The 22,173-nt window shown below is 37.7% G+C and overlaps 3 protein-coding genes, 1 long non-coding RNA gene and 1 pseudogene across 5 annotated transcripts; 1 reads left to right on the top strand and 4 right to left on the bottom strand.

Moving 5' to 3' along the window:
* Nucleotides 1-190: 190 nt before the first annotated feature.
* On the top strand, nucleotides 191-1,655 carry LOC130973412 (putative receptor-like protein kinase At5g39000). Its single transcript, XM_057897908.1, has 2 exons — nucleotides 191-256; nucleotides 352-1,655. Exon 2 carries the CDS (start codon nucleotides 361-363, stop codon nucleotides 1,447-1,449), a length of 1,089 nt encoding a protein of 362 aa, XP_057753891.1. The 5' UTR covers nucleotides 191-256; nucleotides 352-360; the 3' UTR covers nucleotides 1,450-1,655.
* Nucleotides 1,656-1,829: 174 nt separating this feature from the next.
* Nucleotides 1,830-5,212, bottom strand: LOC130976081 (uncharacterized). Of its 2 annotated transcripts, none has more exons than XR_009084560.1 (4): nucleotides 4,663-5,212; nucleotides 4,339-4,527; nucleotides 4,098-4,213; nucleotides 1,830-2,924 (listed from the first exon to the last, which is right to left on the bottom strand). It is a non-coding gene; the product is annotated as an uncharacterized LOC130976081 (long non-coding RNA). The 2 variants fall into 2 exon arrangements; XR_009084559.1 differs by having other exon boundaries at nucleotides 1,834-2,465.
* Nucleotides 5,213-7,293: 2,081 nt separating this feature from the next.
* LOC130976080 (coumaroyl-CoA:anthocyanidin 3-O-glucoside-6''-O-coumaroyltransferase 1-like) lies at nucleotides 7,294-9,002 on the bottom strand. Its single transcript, XM_057900831.1, has one exon. It carries the CDS (start codon nucleotides 8,944-8,946, stop codon nucleotides 7,558-7,560), a length of 1,389 nt encoding a protein of 462 aa, XP_057756814.1. The 5' UTR covers nucleotides 8,947-9,002; the 3' UTR covers nucleotides 7,294-7,557.
* A 4,459-nt stretch (nucleotides 9,003-13,461) lies between these two features.
* On the bottom strand, nucleotides 13,462-18,555 carry LOC130975860 (uncharacterized). The gene has a single exon (XM_057900583.1). It carries the CDS (start codon nucleotides 18,553-18,555, stop codon nucleotides 13,462-13,464), a length of 5,094 nt encoding a protein of 1,697 aa, XP_057756566.1.
* A 1,219-nt stretch (nucleotides 18,556-19,774) lies between these two features.
* Nucleotides 19,775-21,740, bottom strand: LOC130973668 (coumaroyl-CoA:anthocyanidin 3-O-glucoside-6''-O-coumaroyltransferase 2-like; annotated as a pseudogene).
* Nucleotides 21,741-22,173: the final 433 nt, after the last annotated feature.

Here is a 22,173-nt window from a genome sequence, read left to right on the forward strand (position 1 = left end):
TTGACTCTAAAATGTAAATATAAGAAAGCATGCATTTCCAGGTAAATTCGGAAGGGCTATTGACTCCATTTCCATTCCCATCTTCTACGCTTGTTTGACTTTGATTTTCAACAGGGAACGCGTTAAGCAAAAAACGGAGATGCAATTATATAACGAAAACATAACAAGTGAAGAAGCAGAATCAAACTAGTCAAGCAAGCTTTTGTCTCTAACTTCGTTTTCACCCAGGCTTCAGCTACTTCACTTCTCCATCAAGGTACTTGGCAAACTTTTCTCTCTATATATATGTAAATGATTGAATAGAAATAATGTTAAGTCTCATCTATCTTTTCATGACTGACAATGTTTCAGATTGGAATAATGTTCCTCAAATGTTTACGCTTTGCTGATTCAAAGAAGGGGGGAAAATATCCAATAGTAATAGAAGAGCAATGCCATCATTTTTCATTTGAAGCTCTTAGAAAGGCAACCAACGACTTTGACGAGAATCTTCAAATTGGAGAAGGAGGCTTTGGTAAGTTGTACAAAGGTTGTCTCAAACATAATAATGGTGATGCAAGTGATCATACGATCGCATTGAAGGTGATGCCTATTTGGATGTCCCATGAATATTATGAGTTCAAGAAGGAAATTGAGATGCTATGTGAGCTTCGTCACACAAATATAATCTCCCTTATAGGCTTCTGCTACCGAAAACAGAAACGTATTGTTGTATATGAGTACATGGTGAATGGATCACTCCATGATTACTTGAATAATAAGAACAAAGAACCACTATCATGGAAGAAGAGACTAGAGATCTGCATCGGAGTAGCACGTGCTCTTCACTACCTTCACGTTGGAGCCAAGCGTTGTTGTATCATTCATCGTGACATAAAACCTCATAACATTCTATTGGATGGGAATATGGTTCCCAAAATCTCGGGTTTTGAGTTATCATTGTACGGAGCGCTCTCTGCATCAAAGGAAAAGAAAATTGAAGTAGATTGCGTTGCAGGCACAGTTGGATACATTGCTCCTGAACACATCCGGCATGGTTATGTCACTGATAAAAGTGATGTTTTCTCCTTTGGTATCGTTCTGCAATTCGTGATGGGCCACGATGTTTCGTGCTTCAAACATGATGCCGACACTCTTGAGGAGACAATAGATCCAAATCTGAATGGGAAGATTGCACCAGAATGTTGGCAGGTATTCACTAGTGTCATACAGAGATGCTTGCAGCACGAAGCAGATGAGCGACCTACAATGGGCGAAGTTGAGATATTGCTTGAGAATGCTCTCTCATTGCAGGAACAAGCTGATATTACAAACACCAATGCTGCTCACTATACTTTGTTATCCACTACTTGTTTGTCCCATATATTTTCAGGTTGTATAAGTAATGGTAATCTGACCTTTGATGCTTCAATGGAGGAAGGCTCTTTCTCGGAAGAAAGTAGTGACTAAGAGCAAGTATCAGCTGAATTTCATGTCCTGCTTTTACTAATCCTGTTTCTGTTTCCTTCTTTGCTGCCTGTTAAATGTCACATTATTGTTGTTATTGTTGTTGTTAATGTATTCAAATAAAACTCTTAAGAAGGGTGAAAAATATATGAGATTTGGAAAAGAGAAAAGCTGTACAACAATTTTATGTCGGGTAATTCTAATATGATTATGTTATGTTGACTATTATGACTATAATATTTTAAAAAGTATTACTTAAAAAAAAGTGTTACCAAAATATATAAAAAAAAATATAACTTTAATTTTAACAACATTTGTATAGTTACTATAGCCACCATAATATAATCATATTAGAATTCATCTTTTATGTTTTATTGGACAATTGGCCAATAAGGCAATAATTTTACTTAACAGTTTAATTTCTTAAGTCCACCACTCTAATATATACTATTATGCGGCGCTCTAGCATCATCATAGTGAAAATTGCCAGTGCTTCGGTATGGTTCTAGCAAAAGTGCCAAGCATGAAGGACATGAATTTTCTTACATTGTGAATTTATAATTGAAGTTATACAATTCTCCGAAACATGTCTCGAAATATTAGAATTCGAATAACATTGTTCCACTTATAACAATAAAACATGACCACGAAGATTGTGCCATTTGATTAGTCACAAACTACAATATTTGCAAGCTCCTCTTCTAAAATGGTGTTGAATTTATGGATTTGAGTCCTCCCAAGTGCTACACCAACTTCAATTATTCCACCTTCTTTGTCCCTACAATCAGTGAGGGACACCAACTGAGAATGTAGGTGAACTACTTCACTCAATTTGGGTTTTCCCCACCCAAAATCTGTCTCATACACATGCAACTTTGGTGAAGATGCAATCCGCAACATACGGTGCCATATTGTAGCAACTTCACTAAAAATACTAATTTCTCGGTTACTGCAGAGGCAAAGTAAGCAACCTTCCCAAGCAAATAAGTTCCATTCCCATTCTCCATTGAATATTCAACCTGAAAGAGATAATTAAGAGACACATATCCTCATCCATCTATGCCAACTTGTATTGGTAACTTCATTAACTTTTATATCTTCTAATTTTATCTTACAAACCCAAAACAAAGAACATGTGACAACAAAGGTTGACAAATGTGATATCTCTAGACCATGTCTTCGACACTTAGTAGACACATTTCTTCAAACACATTATCAACATGGTCACGCGTCAAAACAAACGTGAGACGAACATGGTTATTGTCGCTAAGAACGTTGTGGGCTTGTGGCCAAGGCTCATGAACCTTTCTCTTGGAGAATTCCATACTGTTTCTAAGAATATAGGCTTAAGCCCATTTGGGTCTTCAATCATGTTTCTATCATGATATGGCAGAACAATATCATTCTCTTTAGATCCACAAACTGAGGCCCAAAACTTCATGAAGTGATGGAATCCCTTCCCATCTACAGCCACGTGACTGAAATAATAGGAGTGAAAGCTTAAACAAAACCACAAGGAGCATTCATTGGAAAAGCTGGACAGATTTGACAAAGTGTAAATTAAATGGTGGCCTGGAATTTAGGGATGTAGAATGTCAAAACATTGCGCACTTGGCAAAACAAGCATGGAGATTACTAAAGGAGGAGGACGCTATCTGGGCTAGGACGCTAAAGGCCATTTATTATCCAAATTGCAGCCTTTGGAAGGCTGGAGAAGGAAGGAATGCGTCATGGATATGGAAGAGCTTGTTGGAGGGAAGAGACTTTCTGAGAAGGAGAGGTAGATGGAGCGTAGGGAGTGGAACGGAGATAGACATTTGGAATGACAATTGGGTGGTAGGAATAGACAAACTGGGGAGACATGGTGATGGGCAAACCAGAAGAGTAAGCGAGTTGATAAAGGAAGTCGAGGGATGGGACGCAAATAGAATTCAGGAGTTATTTCCAAAGAACATAGCTGAATTGATTAAAAGAACACCCATCAGTCTGATTAACAAGAAGGATCATTTTGTATGGCCAAACAGGTTGGATGGACAATATTCAGTGAAATCTGGATACCAATCTGCGAAAGAGGAGAAAGATACAAAGGAGGAGATAAAACGCAACAAAGCCTCAACAAGTCAGAATTTTAGGGAGGTTTGGGAAACTATTTGGAGATTACCAATCTCACAAAAGGTCAAAATGTTTTTGTGGAAGGCAGTGTATGGAATCTTGCCAGTGAACATCAATTTGTGCAAGCGAAAATGCGCAATTAAACCATCATGCAGCATCTGCCAGATTGAAAACGAAACAGTCGAACATGCATTACTATTGTGTCTGTGGACTAGAGCGGTTTGGTTCGGCTCAAGCATTCAAATAGCGCCTACAACCAATAATGTCTCATCTTTCGAAAAATGGATGATGGATACAGTTCGGAAGATAAAGAGCGGGACAGGGAAGGAACAGGACAGAATTTTGAGTAACTTGGGATGTGTTTGTTGGTGCATATGGAAGGCAAGGAATCAGTACATTTTCCAGCAAACAAAAATTAATCCAGAACAGGTAATTATCAATGCAGAGCAGCTAGCATCAGAATACCACAATACAACAAAAGGGCGCAGCACAGATAACATACCAAGAGCAGATAGGGATGAAGAGAGGAGGAGAATTACCTGGAGGCCCCCGCCACAGAACAGGTTGAAGGTAAATACTGACGCGGCATTCCATAGGGAAACCGGCATCGCAGCTTCAGCAGTCGTCGTCAGAAACTGGCAGGGAAAGATCATCACTGGAACAACATCAAGGTTCACCACAACATCAGCATAGCAGCAGAGGCTCAAGCATGCAGAGAGGCAATCATTCTAATTAAGAATTTACATATTGTGAATTGCATAATTGAAACTGATTGCTTACCGTTGGTTCAAGCCATCAAGGCTAGAGTGCCCATAGCAGAAGCGGATGCAATCATCAGAGACATTTTCCAACTGCTGGACGCGGATGTGGGAGCTACCTGGACTCCAAGGGAAGGCAATGAAGTAGCTCACCAACTGGCAGCGATGGCAGCAGGGAATGAACTAAGGAGGCAGTGGATATTTGACCCTCCTAATTAATTCAGGAACACAATCAGAACAGAAGCTAGATTCGCAATTCTTCAGCACAATCATCGAATGCAAAATCAAATCAAAGGAGTCTCAGGTCCTACCAACCAACAAGGACAACATCGAGAAGAATGGTTACCTGAGAGGACGGAAATGGAGATTCAGGACAAGCAACTAGCTGAAGGGGGAGTGCAGCTGAGATCTACCGAGGTCCATCGACCAACCTCAGACATCAGCTAGCATAAATTCGAACCACGGAGTGTGGAAAGAAGAGGGAGTGCTGTCAAACCCATAGATGTGCAATCGATTGCGAGGCAGAGGACATCCGGCGCTGAGAACGCGAAAGTCCCTGCAGGAGCTTCAACGCGGTTCCATCACCAGGGGCGTCATCATCTGGGGTTTAAGACGAATTGCGATAACGGAGAACCCAAGTTGAATCCCGGCAGATTCAGGCTGACAACAACAACGACGAAGGAATTCTCCAGGCTTCAGATCCATGCATCTAGTTGTTCAACCCGTGTTGAAGTTTCCGGCGACAATGGCTACCTCCAACAGAGAGTGTTTCGAAGAAGATGAACTTTGTTCTCAGGGTCGGGAAGCAGAGGGGCAGGGTCGGGCACCAAGAGGTCGGGTCTTGGGGGTTCTCTTGTTCTGGACTTCTGGTTGTCTGGCCGGGTCAGTTATGTGGCCCGCGGTCATGACAAAAAAAAAAAAACAAAAACAAAACCACAATAATCTAAATTATATTTGGTCTTTCTAATATTTAACTTTAGAACTAGGGGTGAGAAAAGGTGGGGAGTCTGTTAGGGGAATCTCTTCCCAGCGGTCTTTTTATATTTTATTATAAATATTTTTTGTATATTTAAATATTTTAAAAAATTAAAATTTTTTATAAATATTAAATATAATATATTACATATAAATATTTTTATTAAAAATAATTTTTTTAAATAATATTTTAAAAAAATAATCAAATTTTTTAATAAATTTTAGATCAGACCAGATTGAATAACAAATCAGATTTAGTATTTTATAAAAAATTTATAATAGACTATAGAATAGGCTCAAACTAATTATATAACAGATCAGGCTTATTAAGACTTTGAGTCTAATTAACTATATAACAGATCAAGCTTACCTGATCTGATCTATTTATTTAATAATTTTAAAATTTAAAAAAAAAATTCTATAATATAACATCAAAATATTAATGGCTAAAAACACTATCGTCTAGTCGACAGAAGGAGGAATTATAATTTTTTATTTTCGTCTCTGATAAATAATAAATTTTATTATAAAATAATTAAAAATAACACTATAACAAATTTTAGGGGAAAAAATCTTATACGGTCTCCTCATAAATTATTTTAGAAAACAACAAGACTTTTAACATAAAAAAAATTCTTTTCAACCTTTAATTTTTATTTTCGTGAGATTGGATAGTCTTTTTCGTCAATATTTTTTTTATTGAATTAATAGAATATACATATATAACACATTAAACTGCTGATTTATTTATTATCAATTAGGATTGATTTTTTTTATTAAGAATTTCGTTATTTTTTTAGGATGATTATCAGGCACTTTTTTAAGATTTTTTTATTTATTATATTTTTTATATATATTGGCTAAATTTATTGTGTAAGAATTAAAAAATATTAGTGATTTTTTTATTATAGAAATTAGATAGAGGATATATTTTTTAATATTTTTATTGTTATTGATAAAAGTTGTTAAGATATTATATTATTAAAATTATGTTAAATTTTAGGTGATTCAATTTAAATTAATCATTATAATTCACAAAAACTCATTATTATTAGAAGAAGTGTATATTTTATTTTATAATAGATAATAAAAAATTAATACAATATTTTATTTAAAATATATATAACAAATGAAAATATTTATGTCAACTAATTATGTAGATAAATATTAAAAATTTTAATTTTAATATTTTAAAATAACTTGATAACAAATAGATAAAATTAATAACAACAATTAGTAATATTTTTTTATTAATATGTTTCTTCTATTCAATTTTTATAAATAAAAAATTAAAAATTATTAATATTTTTTAATTTTACACAATAATTTTAACTAATATATATAAATAAAGATACCAAAACATAGAGAAAAACTCTTAAAAAGCTTTAACAATTATCTCAAAAAATAATAAGACTTTCAACAAAAAAATTTTGTCAATGTTAGCTGGCACTTAAACACCATTGACAAAGAGACTAATTAATTTAATATAGTTAAAAGTCAAGAGTCAAAAATATTTTCTTTTTTAAAAAAATCTCATAATTCTTCAAAAAAATTTGTTAGAAATCAAGAATGAATATTCACTCCAAATTTTATTATCAATATTGTTGTTGATATTATTATTTATTATAATTATTATTAAAAATCTAATTTAGTACTTATTTGGGTGTCATTATTTTGATAAAAAAAATATTTTTTTTAACGTGTTTGGCAAATTTCTAGTAGTAAAAATATTAAAAAATAAAAAAAACATCCTTTTTGAGAAGTTGTAATTTATATCTTTTTTTAAAAGATCTTTTTTTCTAAAAAAAGATGTTTTTTTTATATAATAAATAAAAAAAAATACTTTTATATTGTTATACCCAAACATAATTGATAAATAAAAAAATCTTCTTACATACATGAAATATCCAAATATAAAATTACTTTTATTTTTTTATAAAATTAAAAAAAATAACTAAAAAAATCTTTTTTTTTATCAAAAATTAACCCAAACAACCTCTGATAGCTTTTAATAAGAATTTTTTTTACCCTTCATAATCCATAATAAAAAAGACTCATATACGTCGACTATCCAACAAGCCCTTAGTGGAGTTACCAATTTTAAATTAAAATAAAAAATAATAACATGCTACATAGCTACAGTGCTACTTAACGATAGGATGCTAACCCCGTTAACCCAGTGAATTGACTACTGGAACCCACTTGTTACTTTTCGGCAATTTCGACAGCAAGTTAAAGGCACGAGAGATTTCGCCTATATTTTCAATCATGAATCATGAAGGGCAATTTCTTCAAGGAACTCTTCCATAAGGGTATTGAATTTCATCATTTGAGTCCTTCCAAGTGCTATCCCAACTTCAATTCCACCTTTGCCCTTGCAATCAGATAGTGAAACTGACATTGAAGACTCTACTTGAACTACTTCACTCATCTTAGGCTTCCCCCACCCAAAATCAGTTTCATACACATCCAACTTTGGTGAACCAGCAGTTAATAACATATGCTTCCCCAATGTAGCAAACTCAGTAAAATTTGACATTAATGTTTCAGCTCCTTTATAACCTTCATATTGCAAGCATCTAATTTTGCTTCCAATAGCAATGGCAGCTTCAAAAATACCATTTTGCCCCACTAATTTGCTCTTAGTAATTTCTGCATTGCCACAAACCACACAATTACCAAAGTATGTTAATGGAATTGAAAATTGAGGAAGGTTACGAGAATCTGCCATAATTGCTAATATGTGTAATTCATCATCATCTTTGGTATTATTTTCTGATTTCACCTTACAAACCCAAATCAAAGAACATGTCACCACAAATGTCGAAACATGCAATGTCTCTAGACCATGGTTTTGGCATTTAGTAGTCACATATTTCTTCAAATTCTCAACGTGCTCATTCCTCAACACAAACGTGCGCCTCACCATGTCACTAGGAACATTATTAACTTGGCCTTTGGATTCCATGGTTTTAATAGGGATATTCCAAATAGCTTCTAGGAAAATGGGCCTGAGCCCATTTGGGTCTTGGATCATGTTCCTATCAAGCAATGGTAAATCATGGCCCACTTTAGGCCCACAAAGCGAGGCCCAAAACTTCATGAAGTGATGAAACGCTTTTCCATCAGCAACCACGTGTCTGAAAGTAATGCATATGGCTAAGCCGGAGTTGGGGAAAATAGTTACCTGAATGGCCATAGGAGAAATCAACAAGGTTCCACTTTCATCTTCTTCCAAGGCACGTGGTGAGGGCAAAACAGGAACAAAAGGGTGCAAGCACGTGACATCTCTTGGTGAGTCAGATACGAGGTTGTTGAGATTTGTTGTTGTGGACTCAGCAACTATGAAGGGAAGAGTGTCACCTTCTTTGTAGAGAATGTGTGGGGTTTGTGGCTTTGGAGGGAACACTATGTTGGAAGAGAAAGGGAAGAAGTGTTTGAGAGTGAGTGAAAGTGATTGTTTCAGATTTGGAATCACTTCTTGTAAGAGGTGTGATTTGGGATAATGGAATTCATAGAAGAAAACGCGTTTGATTGGAGGGCAACAAAGCCATGGAATATCAAAGAATGTAAGGGGAATAGAAGTTGAAGCAACCGAACCTGGTGGAGGACCGATATGACACTGCTCTATCACCTTCACTCTTTTATTAGCCATCAAGTTTTAATAATGGAACTCTTAATTTGGTACTTTACATTTTGATTCTATAAATAACCGATGACTATGTGTAGATATAAGACTAGAAAAGGAAGAAAAGAATAAAATATTATTAGATTAAAGATAAACAAATTGCTCAGAAAAAATTATTGTCATGTATGTAGGACCACATGCTCAAAACTTCAACTTGTAGAGCATCGTATTGTGTAAAAAAAGGTCAATGTTCATAGTTGCCATGACGTGAGGGAATACGTTAGGCTGCGTTAGTCTCTGTTCCAAATTCCAATCTCATATTCTATTCTGATCTACAAATCAAACGCCACCTATAAACTATAAAGTATGGGAAATGACGCATTCATATGTAAAAATCTCTGTTTAATTAAAAATTATAATTTCTTATTTTTTTAAAAGTTTTGTTAAGATGTGTTTCAATAGCACACTTCAAGAATATTATAAAAAAAATATTTTAGTAAAAATTATTAAAAAATTATTTTTTACTTTTTAATATATTAAATACATAAATTTTAAAAATTGAACATATTCTTAAAACATAAGATAGTTAAATCATTTTTTTTTCTAGGTTTTGTGTAAAATTAAGATATTCATTGTTAAAAGGGTTAACTACTTGTCTAGTAGAATAGGACTGACTGATGATGAATTCTATTTTTAAATAAGAGTGGTGGTATATAACACATTCAAGGATTGAAATAGAATTTAAATCATATTACTTATTTAAGGAATTTTTTTCAGATAATTACATCTTCACTCAACTCTAAAAAATATGAGCATAGTTTTAAAAAACAGCAGTAGGACAATAATAATAAAAGAAAACATAGCACCTAGTATTAAACAGCAAATCATCATAAATTATTTTCTTATGTCTTTTAATTCATCTTAGATTTGATATTTGCACTTATAAACATATCAATTACTCTTATATTGTCGATCTTCACAAATTATTGTCGATCTTCACACCATCGATTTGTGCATTTTATAATTTTCTCTTTTAACGTTTCTAATACTAACATTATATTATTATGGGAAAATTCCACTCCCCTCCCATGTGAGATGTTAAAATGACACTCCCCTCCCTTCTATTTTATAAATGTACATTCCCCTCCTTTCTAACTTTTAAAAAACCTCCTCTTTAATCCATTTTAAACTTTTTGTGTTAACTTTATCTATTTTTTAAGAAAAAATAAATTATTTTTTAAAAAAATATCCATTAACAAAAATTTTTATTTTTTATCATTAAATTTTACTTACCAAAATACCCTTTAATAAATTATTTTTTATTGATTAAATTGTATTTTTATTAAAATACTTTTAAAAAAATTAATAATTAAATTATTTTTTTTCTAAGATATCTATCCTTCAATAATTTTTTAATTATTAAATTTTGATTTTACCAAAATTTTTATGAACAATTATTTTTATATTTTACTATTAATTTTTTTATATCAATATATATTATTTTAACATTAAATAAAAAAATTTTACCACTGTTAATATATATAATGTTCCGTCCTAAATGAACCGAGGTGTGCGTGGTCTAGAGTGACTGCAATGTTCCTGGTCCGAGCTATAAGTCGCCAGGGAACAGCGTTGTGGATGACCTCGGTACCTTGAAACACGGCGGCGGGAGCACCTGCAAAAAGGACTCCGACGCTCAAGTAAGTGTGTGACTTAAGAGATAAGGAGTAATTAAAGCTGAGGTGAAGTTTTTGTGACCTGCCCTTATGGGTTGCGTTGGTTGGTTCTTATAAGTGCGTTCAGTGTAGAGATGTGGTCTGTTCCGAGGTATCTGGCAAAGGCCGTTGTTAGTATCTTTGACCAGAGGTGCGATCTTGCTTAAAGAGTGGGTTCTGTTGTTATTCGTAAGAGGCCGAAGATAATGGGTGTGGCCGAAGATATCGCTAATCAAGCTGATGACTTAGCAGGGGAGTGTTAATTCGGTTATTTTGGGCTGATCTCTTTGGGCGAACATATGTTGCTTAGCTGGTGCTTACTCTAAGGCCGAGATATCGGGGGACACGTCATAGCCCCCAAGCTCGGCTGGTGTTGTGTTAGGAACATCAGCTGAGCTTTTGAGAATTTGGAATTTTTTGTATGTTGTACTTTGTAAGATTTGAAAATGCTTAGTGGGTTTTGAACGGTTTTTTGAAACCCGTTCCTGTTTAGTAACCTGTGCCAATTTTTATTGCACATTAATTTCTGTTTCAGCTTCCCACGTTCCTTGCGGTTATGTTTTAATGTTGCCCACTAAAGTAGTGGGCTTTGCAATAATCACATCTTTTGGAACTTACGCTTTTGTTGCCCTATCTTCTCATTATTTTTTGTCGCTGCCATGTCTTCGAAAGGTCAGTTTTCTTTCTTTGCTTTTTTACTGTTACTGCGTTTCTGTGGATTCATGGCGGGGGAAAAATTGAAAGAGAAGGTTCAAGCTGTCGAAGTTAGGGAGGGTGATCCTTACCATTGGGTTAATGAAGATGTTAGGACTCGTTCATCTTCTTTTGTTAGTGCCGATTCCCTTTCTGACTTGAAACGATTGAACTTTGCCAAGAGTGGTTCCGGAGTTACTGTTGAGCTTCTTCCCTGTTCTAGTGACGATAGGGTTTATGAGAGGAGGGGGGATTGGTTATATTTTTACATGTACACCCCTTGTCTGGTGGAGCTTGGGTTGAGATTTCCATTTTCGTTTTTCGAGTGCGTTGTTCTTACCCAACTGAACTGTGCTCCGTCCCAACTACACCCTAACTCGTGGGCATTCCTTCGCGCTTTCGAGGTTTTGATGGATTATCTTTCCTTCCCCTGTTCTCTGAATTTGTTTTTCTCACTTTTTCAAGCCAAAGCTACTCGAAAAGGGTTGTGGGTTTGCCTCAGTAGCTTTCCTGGTCGTTCTGTCTTCCTCCTCTACAAATCTTCTTTTAAGAACTTTAAGTCTCTGTTTGTCAAAGTCCGGTCTGTTGAGTCAGAGTACCCATTTTATCTAGATGACGAGCTCTGTGAAAGATTCCCTCTTTTCTGGTGCGCCGAGCCAAATCAGATTCTGGAGGCGTGTGAGAGGAGTGAGGAGGAGGATATCGTGTTGGATTTTTTAGTTGAGAGCGTTGCTGCTGGGGAGTGTATGTCTATTTCCGAACTGTTACGTTTATATGATTCGGGTGATATTGAGGGTTTGAGGACTTACATAGGTAACGTTTTTATCTGTTCTTTGTTGATGTTGCTACTTGCTTTACCCTTCTGACGTTTGTTGACTTCTTCGTAGGTGGGCGAGTACCTCTCTTAGATCCTACGAAGCTGCAAACCTTTTTGAACAAGAAAAAGGAAAAAGGCGTTGGTCCTGCTGAGCCTAAGGGAGGAGGTGATCAGGCTCTTTCCTCCGTTAGTCGGCCGGCCTCATCGTTTAAAAGGAAAAGGGATGATGTTTCGTTGGAAGTCATTTCTGAGGATGACCAAGAAGTTCATGGTGGTGATTCTGCTTTTGATCGGCAGAAAAAGCTTCACGGCTTTATTGCGGGGTCGAATTCTCATTCCTTGTGGAGTGAGAACTATAACTTCGCTGAGCTATCTGACCGAGCTTCTCAGTATCCGGGAGACATGCTTATGACTCGTTCGGGTTGGTATGGAGGGACTTTGCAAGTTTATTCAGGTTTGTGTTGTGCTTGTTTGGGATCTTCTTGTTTTTCTCTTTAAAAATGCTTACTGCTTTCTCTTTAAAGAATGCTTACTCAGTTGTAATGCTTACAGATTGTTGGTTCTCGTCTGATGTGTGTTGGTTGTACCGGCGAGTTGATTGGTGCCGAACAGCAAAAAGACGTGGACAAGGCCGAAACTATTGAGAGGTCTTACAGGTCAAAAATAGAAGCTTTGGAGAAGTCACTGAAGGAGAAAAATGATGCCCTTGCTAAAGTGAAAGAGTCGGAAGAGGAGGTGACTCGGCTGAGGGATCAGATTCGGCAATTGCAAGATGAAGTGAAAGACAGTGATGTTGCGAAAGGGAGACTCACAGCTCGTGTTCTCGAGTTGGAGGAGAATGGCATGGAGATGTTCTCCTATGGCTTTGAACGGGCTGTGAGTCAGATCTCTTTGCTGGTTCCTGATTTTGATATTGATCAGTTAGATATGACGAAAGTGGTTATTAATGGGAAATTGGTTGTTGATGGGTCGGCGGAGGAGCATGGTGAGACTGTTCCTCCCCCTCCGTAGTCATATTTGTAAGCGAAATGAATGTGTTTTGTAGATGGAATGTTTATTTAATTTGAACTGTACTTGTTGATTCCGACCGTGTTTTAGGTCGGCTTTTGTGTTGGAACTTGAATGGTTATGATAACGAATATATTTTATAATTCATAGTTGTGTATTGTGGAATCTAGAATATTTGGATATACTTTGAACACCATTGGAATATATTGTGGGTCAGGCCTCGTTAAAACCCTCCTTAGGCAAAAACCCCTTTTTGGGAAAAAAGCTCTAAGGGGGAAAAAGAGTACCTTCATCCGCTATTTGTACAGATCAAGATTGGTACATTTTCAAGGAGGAAATGTTCCAGGTCCCGGCAATTGGGTTGCCTTGTAGTGTTTGCAATTGATAAGCCCACATGCCGAGTACCTTTATAACTCGAAACGGACCTTCCCAGTTGGCGGCGAGCTTCCCATGCGTTGGGGGACGTCTGGCCTCTTCCGTTTTTCTGAGCACCAAGTCTCCTATTGTGAATGTTCTAGGCGAGACTCCTTTGTTATGTTTCTTTTCTGCTATTTGCTTCGCCGCTCTTTGCCTTATGGCTGCTAGCTCCCGGGTTTCCTCGGCTAGGTCAAGCTCGGCGCTGCGTGCGTGCAGGTTGTGTTGCTCGTCGTATAGGTCGGCTCTTAGGGTGGGGATGCCGATCTCAATGGGGATCAGTGCCTCGGACCCATAGACGAGCTTAAACGGTGTTTCTCCCGTTGTGGTTTGAATTGTTGTATTGTAGCTCCATAACACTTCCGGGATTAGTTCCGCCCATTCTCCCTTGGCATCGCTTAGCTTTTTCTTTAATGCCTGCAATATAACTCTGTTAGCAGCCTCGGCCTGCCCATTAGTCTGTGGGTGTTCGACCGAGCTAAAGTGATGTTTTATATTAAAATTTCTTAAAAATGAGCGGAGCTTATTGTCTGTGAATTGTCTACCGTTGTCAGATATGATTTCCCTAGGAATTCCAAATCGGCAAATAATGCTTTTCCATATGAATGATCGTACCTTTTCGGCGGTTATCCTGGCTAATGGTTGTGCTTCTATCCATTTTGAGAAATAGTCTACTGCTACTAAAAGAAATTTTACCTGTCCTGGTGCTGTTGGAAATGGGCCGAGTATGTCGAGCCCCCATCTATGGAATGGCCAGCTTACCTCCATGGTGTGTAATAGCTCGGCTGGCCTGGTAGATATAGCTGCATGTTTCTGACAGTTCTCACACGCTTTGACCTTTGTGATACAGTCCCTCTTTAAGGTCGGCCAGTAATACCCTGTTCGGACAATCTTAGCTGCTAGTGCTCGTCCTCCGATGTGGTTTCCGCAGACTCCCTCGTGGACCTCGTTCATTACTTCTTTTGCTTCATCGTCGTTTAGGCATCTTAGCAGTGGTTGTGAGAATCCTCGTCTATAGAGTTTTCCACCTATGCTCGTGTAAAGACTGGCTTTTTGCCTGAAATGTTGTGGTTTGAGCTCCTGTCTCGGTATGGCACCTGTACTAATATATTCAAGAAAAGGGGTTCTCCAATCGTGGAGGTGGTTAACATTTATCACATGTAATAGCTCGGTGCTTGGTTTTTCAAGTGAGAGTTGTGTTAATGCAGATGTTTGTGTGTTTGCTCTTGTAGCTGCGAGTTTGGATAGTATATCTGCTCTTACGTTTTGTTCTCTTTTAACATGCAGTATGTTAAATGAATTAAATTTTGAAATGAGATCCTTTGCTAGGAGCCAGTATTGCTCGAGCAGCGGATCTTTTACCTGGAATTCTCCTCGGATTTGTTGGACTACGAGGAGAGAGTCACAATATGTGGTCAGGCTCTGTACTTGGGAGTTGAGGGCGAGCTTGAGTCCTGCGATGAGGGCTTCATATTCGGCCTGATTGTTGCTTGCTGGGAAGTGGAATTGGAGTGCTTGTTCGGCTATCACCTCATCTCCTTCTTTGAGGATTATTCCTGCCCCACTCCCTTCTCGGCTTGATGCTCCGTCCACATGTAGTTCCCAAGACTTGTCTTGTGTTTTAGTTGTCATTTCCGAGATAAAGTCAGCCATCATTTGTGATTTTAGTGCCGACCTTGGTTGGAACTGGACGTCGAATTCTGAAAGTTCGATGGACCATCTGGTGAAGCGTCCGGCCAGCTCTGGCTTTGTCAGTATCTGCCTTAATGGTTGGTTTGTCCTTACTATGATTGTATGGCTCTGGAAATAGTGTCTTAACCGTCTTGCCGTGGTTATCAGTGCCAGGGCGAGTTGTTCTATCTTCGGGTATCGTTGTTCCGTTGGTTGCATGACTCTACTGACGAAGTACACTGGTCGTTGTATCTTTCCTGCTTCGATTACAAGAGCCGAACTTATAGAAAAATTTGAAACAGATAAATATAAATATAAAGGTTTACCGATTTCTGGCTTTTGCAGCACTGGAGGTGATGATAGAATTGTCTTAAGCTCGGAAAAAGCTTTCTCGGCTTCTTCTGTCCAATGGAATTTTTTGTTCTTCGATATTGTTTGAAAAAGGTGATATGCTTTGTTTGATGCTGCGGGTATGAACCGAGATAATGCTGCTATTCTTCCTGCTAATTGTTGCGCTTGTTTTATTGTTGTAGGGCTTGACATATTGAGTACCGCCGAGCACTTCTCGGGATTTGCCTCGATACCTCGCGAGGTAAGCATGAATCCGAGGAATTTTCCTCCTCTTACTCCAAAAGCGCACTTTTCCGGGTTCAGTCTCATATTATATGCCCGGATTTGTCTGAATATCTCGTTGAGGTCTTCACAGTGTGACATTCCCTCTGTGGTTTTGGCGACCATGTCATCCACATAGATTTCCATGTTGCGCCCTATCTGATGGTGGAAGACTTTGTCCATTAAGCGCTGATAGGTTGCACCTGCATTCTTCAAGCCAAAAGGCATTACTCGATAACAAAAGTTTCCATGTTCTGTGATGAATGCTGTTTTGCTTTGGTCTCCGGGATGCATGAGTATTTGATTATACCCAGAGTAGGCATCCATAAAGCTCAGGCTTTTGAAGCCTGATGCGTTGTCTACGAGCTTGTCAATGCAGGGTAAGGGGTAGGCATCTTTAGGACATGCTTTGTTTAAATCTGTAAAGTCGACGCACATGCGCCATTTACCTGAGCTTTTTCTTACCATTACCACGTTTGAGAGCCACGTGGTGAAGCGGATTTCTCTGATGAAATTGGCCTGAAGGAGCTTATCTGTTTCTTCCAGGGCTGCCTTGGATTTCTCTGCTCCTAGCTTCCTTTTCCTCTGGGCTATAGGTCGGCTTGTTGGGTTAATGGCGAGTTTATGGCAAATGACATCGGAACTTATTCCTGGCATGTCTGCTGGAGTCCAGGCGAATAGGTCAGAGTTGTTTCGTAGCAGTTTTATGAGGTCCGACCTTTCTTGTTCCTGTAGCGCTTGACCAATGTATGTTACCTGTTCTGACTTTGATGTCAGTTGGATTTTCTGAAGCTCATCTGTCGGTTGAGGTCTTTCTTGTGTGTGTTTTCGGGGATCGAGTTCGGCGTGGGATAGGGCCTCCTTCCGAGTTTGTACCGTTTTGACTTCGTGCCGCCTTTGTTTCGTCTCCGACCTTTTTAGGCTAGAGTTGTAACACTGCCGAGCTTGTTGGCGATCTGAATGAATCGTTGCTACCCTGCCGTCCTGTGCCTGAAACTTAACACACAGATGAAAGGTTGATATTACCGCTCTGAACATGTTCAGAGCTGGTCTCCCGAGAATAATATTGTAAGGGCTGCTGCAGTCCACTATCAGATACTGTATATCGAATGTTCTGGATAGTGGGTGCTGACCCATCGTCGTTTTTAACCATATGTATCCTTTAATTGGTACCCTTCCTCCGGAGAATCCCACGAGTTCTCCGGATGAAGGTTGTATTAGTTTTTCAGATAAGTTCATTTTTGAAAAGGTAGAATAGAAAAGAACGTCTGCACTACTCCCTGGGTCCAGAAGGACTTTTCTTACCAATAGATCTCCTGTTTGGATGGAAATTACCACGGGGTCGTCTGTGTTTGGTACGGCCAAGTTCACGTCTGATTGATTGAAGATGATTTCGAGGTTGTCGACTTCTGTATGGCTCTGTGGGGTTGTTTGTTCGATTGCCAGCATGGTGCGGTAGCTTCTTTTCCGTGCCGACGCTGTTTCTCCGCCACATGCGAAACCTCCTGATATGCAGTTGATGATTCCTTTTGGGGGGTTGTTATTTTGCCACTTGTCGCTTTCCTTGTTTCTCGAAGTTTGTTGCTCATCCGAGTTCGTTTTCGCTCCTTTATGTCTTGTACCCTCAATGTATTTGTCCAGGAGTCCTTGTCGGGCTAGTCTTTCCAGCAAATCCTTGGCTATGATGCACTCATCGGTGGTATGGCCGTATTTCTGGTGGAAGGCGCAATGTTTGGTTCTGTCCACGAACCGTTGGTCTTGGTAACTTCCGGCTCTGACAGGGGGTTTGATGATTTTGGCGTTGAGTATCTCCTTTATGATCCTTTCTCTTTTGGTGTTGAATCTGGTGTAGTTGTCAAACTTCGGTGTGAGTTTAAACATTTTCCTGACGCCTCTATCGTCCCCCGTTTTGATTGGTCGGTTTTCTTCTTTTCGTGGTTGCCTTCTATCCTTGTTCTCGGCCTCCCGGAGTTCTTCAATTTCCATCTGGCCCGCGGCCCTTTCTCGGAATTCCTCCAAGGTCTTCGGCTTCGTAACAGCAATTGTTTCTCTGAACTTCCCTGGTTTGAGGCCGGCCTTTATGGCATGGAGATGAACAGCAGGATCTAGGTCAGGTATTTCCATTATTGCGTCCGCGAATCTGGTTAGGTAGTCCTTCAAGCTTTCTTGTGGACCTTGGCGGATGGTGCCGAGGTAGTCTGATCCGTGCACGTAGATGCGGGCGGCAGCAAAATAGTCTATGAAGGATCTCGCCAATTCTTCAAAAGAGGAGATCGATCCTTCCGGCAGCTTTGAGAACCAGAGGAGTGTCGCGCCGTCGAGGTAGGTCGGAAAAGCCCTGCAAAGAATAGGTTCGTTTTTAGGTCCGTTAAAGAACATCATAGACTGGAATTTCTTAATGTGAGCCCGGGGGTCACCAATCCCCTTATATGGCTCGAGCGAGGAAGGTAGTGTAAAATGTTTTGGCATTTGGTAGTTGGTAATCTCTTCGGAAAACGGGTTGTCCAACGTTAGTCTCTCTTTCGGGGGGTTGGTAATCAATAGATCAGTCCCGGCCACGGTTGAGCTTTTGGGATTGCTTTCGTCCCGTTTGTTGGCTTGATTTTGTTGCGTCAGTTCGGCTAGCCGTTTGACCTCTGCTTGGAGCTCAGCCATCTGGGTCATAAGCTCGGCTTGTGTGAGTTGGCGGGCCCCGTTGTCTGCCATAGTCGGGGATCGTGTGATCTGAAAAAAGGAGATCAACGAAGTAACAATAAAAAGAAAAAAGTGGGGCTAATTATTCGGGCCCCACGGTGGGCGCCAAATGTTCCGTCCTAAATGAACCGAGGTGTGCGTGGTCTAGAGTGACTGCAATGTTCCTGGTCCGAGCTATAAGTCGCCAGGGAACAGCGTTGTGGATGACCTCGGTACCTTGAAACACGGTGGCGGGAGCACGTGCAAAAAGGACTCCGACGCTCAAGTAAGTGTGTGACTTAAGAGATAAGGAGTAATTAAAGCTGAGGTGAAGTTTTTGTGACCTGCCCTTATGGGTTGCGTTGGTTGGTTCTTATAAGTGCGTTCAGTGTAGAGATGTGGTCTGTTCCGAGGTATCTGGCAAAGGCCGTTGTTAGTATCTTTGACCAGAGGTGCGATCTTGCTTAAGGAGTGGGTTCTGTTGTTATTCGTAAGAGGCCGAAGATAATGGGTGTGGCCGAAGATATCGCTAATCAAGCTTATGACTTAGCAGGGGAGTGTTAATTCGGTTATTTTGGGCTGATCTCTTTGGGCGAACATATGTTGCTTAGCTGGTGCTTACTCTAAGGCCGAGATATCGGGGGACACGTCATATAACAATTAATATATATTGATATTGAAAAATAATCTTACTAAAATTTTTTATTTAATGTTAAAATAATATATATAGATATCAAAAAATTAATAGTAAAATATAAAAAAATCGTTAACAAAAATTTTGGTAAAATTATAATTTAATAATTAAAAAATTATTGAAGGATATTTTAGAAAAAAAATAATATAATTATTAAATTTTTTAAAAAATACAATTTAATCAATAAAAAATAATTTATTAAAAAATATTTTAGTAAAAAAATATAATAATAAAAAATAAAATTTTTGTTAATGGGTATTTTTTTAAAAAATAATTTATTTTTTCTTAAAAAATGGATAAAGTTAACATTAGTTAACACAAAAAGTTTAAAATGGATTAAAGAGAAGGTTTTTTAAAAGTTAGAAGGAAAGGAAATGTACATTTATAAAATAGATGGGAGGAGAGTGTCATTTTAACATCTCGTAGGGAAGGGGAGTGGAATTTTCCCTATTATTATCAATATAATATTATTTTTATATCTCCATGTGCATTATATTATAAAAAAAAATAACACCATCCACTTCCTTCACATCTTTTCTTATCTATCTATCCACACCTGAAAGCATTTTTTGGTGGTTTGTGGCCAAATCCAATTCACACTCCACTCCACCAAAATTGATCCTCACACCTTTCATATACACAAAAGGATTTTACTTTTGACACAATCTTAAACTTATATAATTTATCTTTAGTATTCAATCTTTCTAAAATTACAAACCACATCAGCAACTCAATTCCTAGAGACACAATACTTTTCCACAAATTTTTTGTGAAATTATACATATTGGTTCCACTCCTATCTCTTTATTCTTATATACCAACTTATTTAAGGGACTTAAAAGACTAACACTACACCAAACTTGTAATTTGTTTTTGTTTGTCTCATCTTGTAATGGCAAATACCATTACTTCAATTAAAAGTAAAATCCTTGCAAAACATAAAGAACATAGACTAAAATAAAAACCCTTAAATATTGTATTTAAAACTAGCCGAAAACTTGAACCTTCTCATGAGTCATGAAGTGCAATATCAGCAAGGATCTCTTCCAGAATAGTGTTGAATTTTTGCATTTGAGCCCTCCCAAATGCTACACCAACTTCAATTCCACCTTCTTTGTCCCTACAATCAGAAAGAGACACCCCCGCTGGAGAATTTACATGAAGTACTTCACTCAATTTGGGTTTTCCCCACCCAAAATCACTTTCATATGCATCCAACTTTGGTGAACCTGCAATTCCCGTCATACGATGCCCCATTGTTGCAAATTTACTAAAAATTGACATCAATGTTTCAGCACTTTCATAAGGACCAGATTGCAATTCTTTAACCTTGCTTCTAAGTGCAACAGCTGCTTCAAAAATACCATTTGGCCCCACTAGCTTGCTTCTCTTAATTCCTACAATGCCATTAACCACACAATTCCCAAAATATGTTAAGGGAATTTTCAATTCAGCAAGGTAACGACAATCTACCCAAAAACTTAGGTATAATTCTTCATCATTACCACTACTTTTTATATCATCTTCTGATGATTTTACCTTACAAACCCAAATCAAAGCACATGTCACAACAAATGTTGATACATGTAATAGGCTTTGGTATTTAGTAGAAACCAATCTCTTCAAAATCTCCACTTGTTCACGCACGCTTCAACACAAACCTGTGGCGAACCCTGTCATTAGGGACATTATAGATAGGGTTCATGATGAATTCTCTTGGAGAATTCCACACTGATTCTAAGAAAATGGGGTTAAGCCCATTTGGGTCTTGAATGATGTCTCTATCATGCAATGGCAAAGCAACAAGATTATTCTCTTTAGACCTACAAAGTGAGCTCCAGAACTTGATGAAACTGTGGAAGGCTTTTCCATCGGTGACCACATGGCTGAAGTTGAAGCATATGGTGAAGCCAGAATTGGGAAAAACAGTGACTTGAATTGCCATTGGAGGGATCAACAAGGTGCCATCTTGTAAGGCAACTGTTTGAGGTAACTCAGGAACAAAAGGGTACATGCATGTAACATCTCTTGGGGTGTTACATACGAGGTTGTTGAAATTTGTTGTGGACTCAGCAACTATGAAATGAAGAGTAGTGTCACCTTGGGAATAGAGAATGTGAGGGGCTTGTGGCTTTGGAGGGAATACTATGTTTGAAGAGAAAGGGAAGAAGTGTTGAAGAGTGAGTGAAAGTGAGTGTTTGAGATTTGGAAGCAGTGTTTGCATGAAGTGGGTTGTGGTGTGAGGGAATTCATAGAAGAAGATGCGTGTACATGTAACAGGACAGCATAAAAATGGAAGATCAAAGAAAGTAAGGGGAAGAGAAGTTGAAGGAACAGAACCTGGTGGAGGACCAACTTGACATTGCTCTATGATTTTCACTACTGTTTCATCATGATTCACCTTGTTAGCCATGGAGATCAGAGTTTGTGGTTAAGTATTTTTGAACAACTACAAGATTCAAGATATGGTTAGGTATATAGAAAAGAAATCCAAGAAATCCAAGAAAGACTTGTCTCTATCATGACCGAGATATTTTAATATGTGTTGTGTGTGATACTGAAAAAGGAGAAGAAGATAGGCTGAGAGGAGAAGCTGACCGTGTTGTGAAATGTGTGTTATATAAGGAGAGTTAGATTTTATTTAGGTGTGTTTAAAGAAAAAAAATTATTAATTTTGTAGTGATTAAAAAAAATGGTATGTAATTAAACGACATTCGAACAATATATTATCAATTATTTGAATTATCTAATTTATGTAAGCGGATAATTTTGTTATTTTATGTATTTAAATAAAAATTTTATTTATAATTATTTATTTTTTATAATTAATATTATTTAGATTTTTTATTTTTGAATATAAATATTGTTAAATATTTTATATATTTTCGAAAACAAATATTATTTATATTTACATAGTTATTTTCGATCGATTTATTACTGTCCGGATTGACTCATGT

Source organism: Arachis stenosperma, chromosome 4 (assembly GCF_014773155.1).
Source record: "Arachis stenosperma cultivar V10309 chromosome 4, arast.V10309.gnm1.PFL2, whole genome shotgun sequence".
NCBI classification, from domain to species: Eukaryota; Viridiplantae; Streptophyta; class Magnoliopsida; order Fabales; family Fabaceae; genus Arachis; species Arachis stenosperma.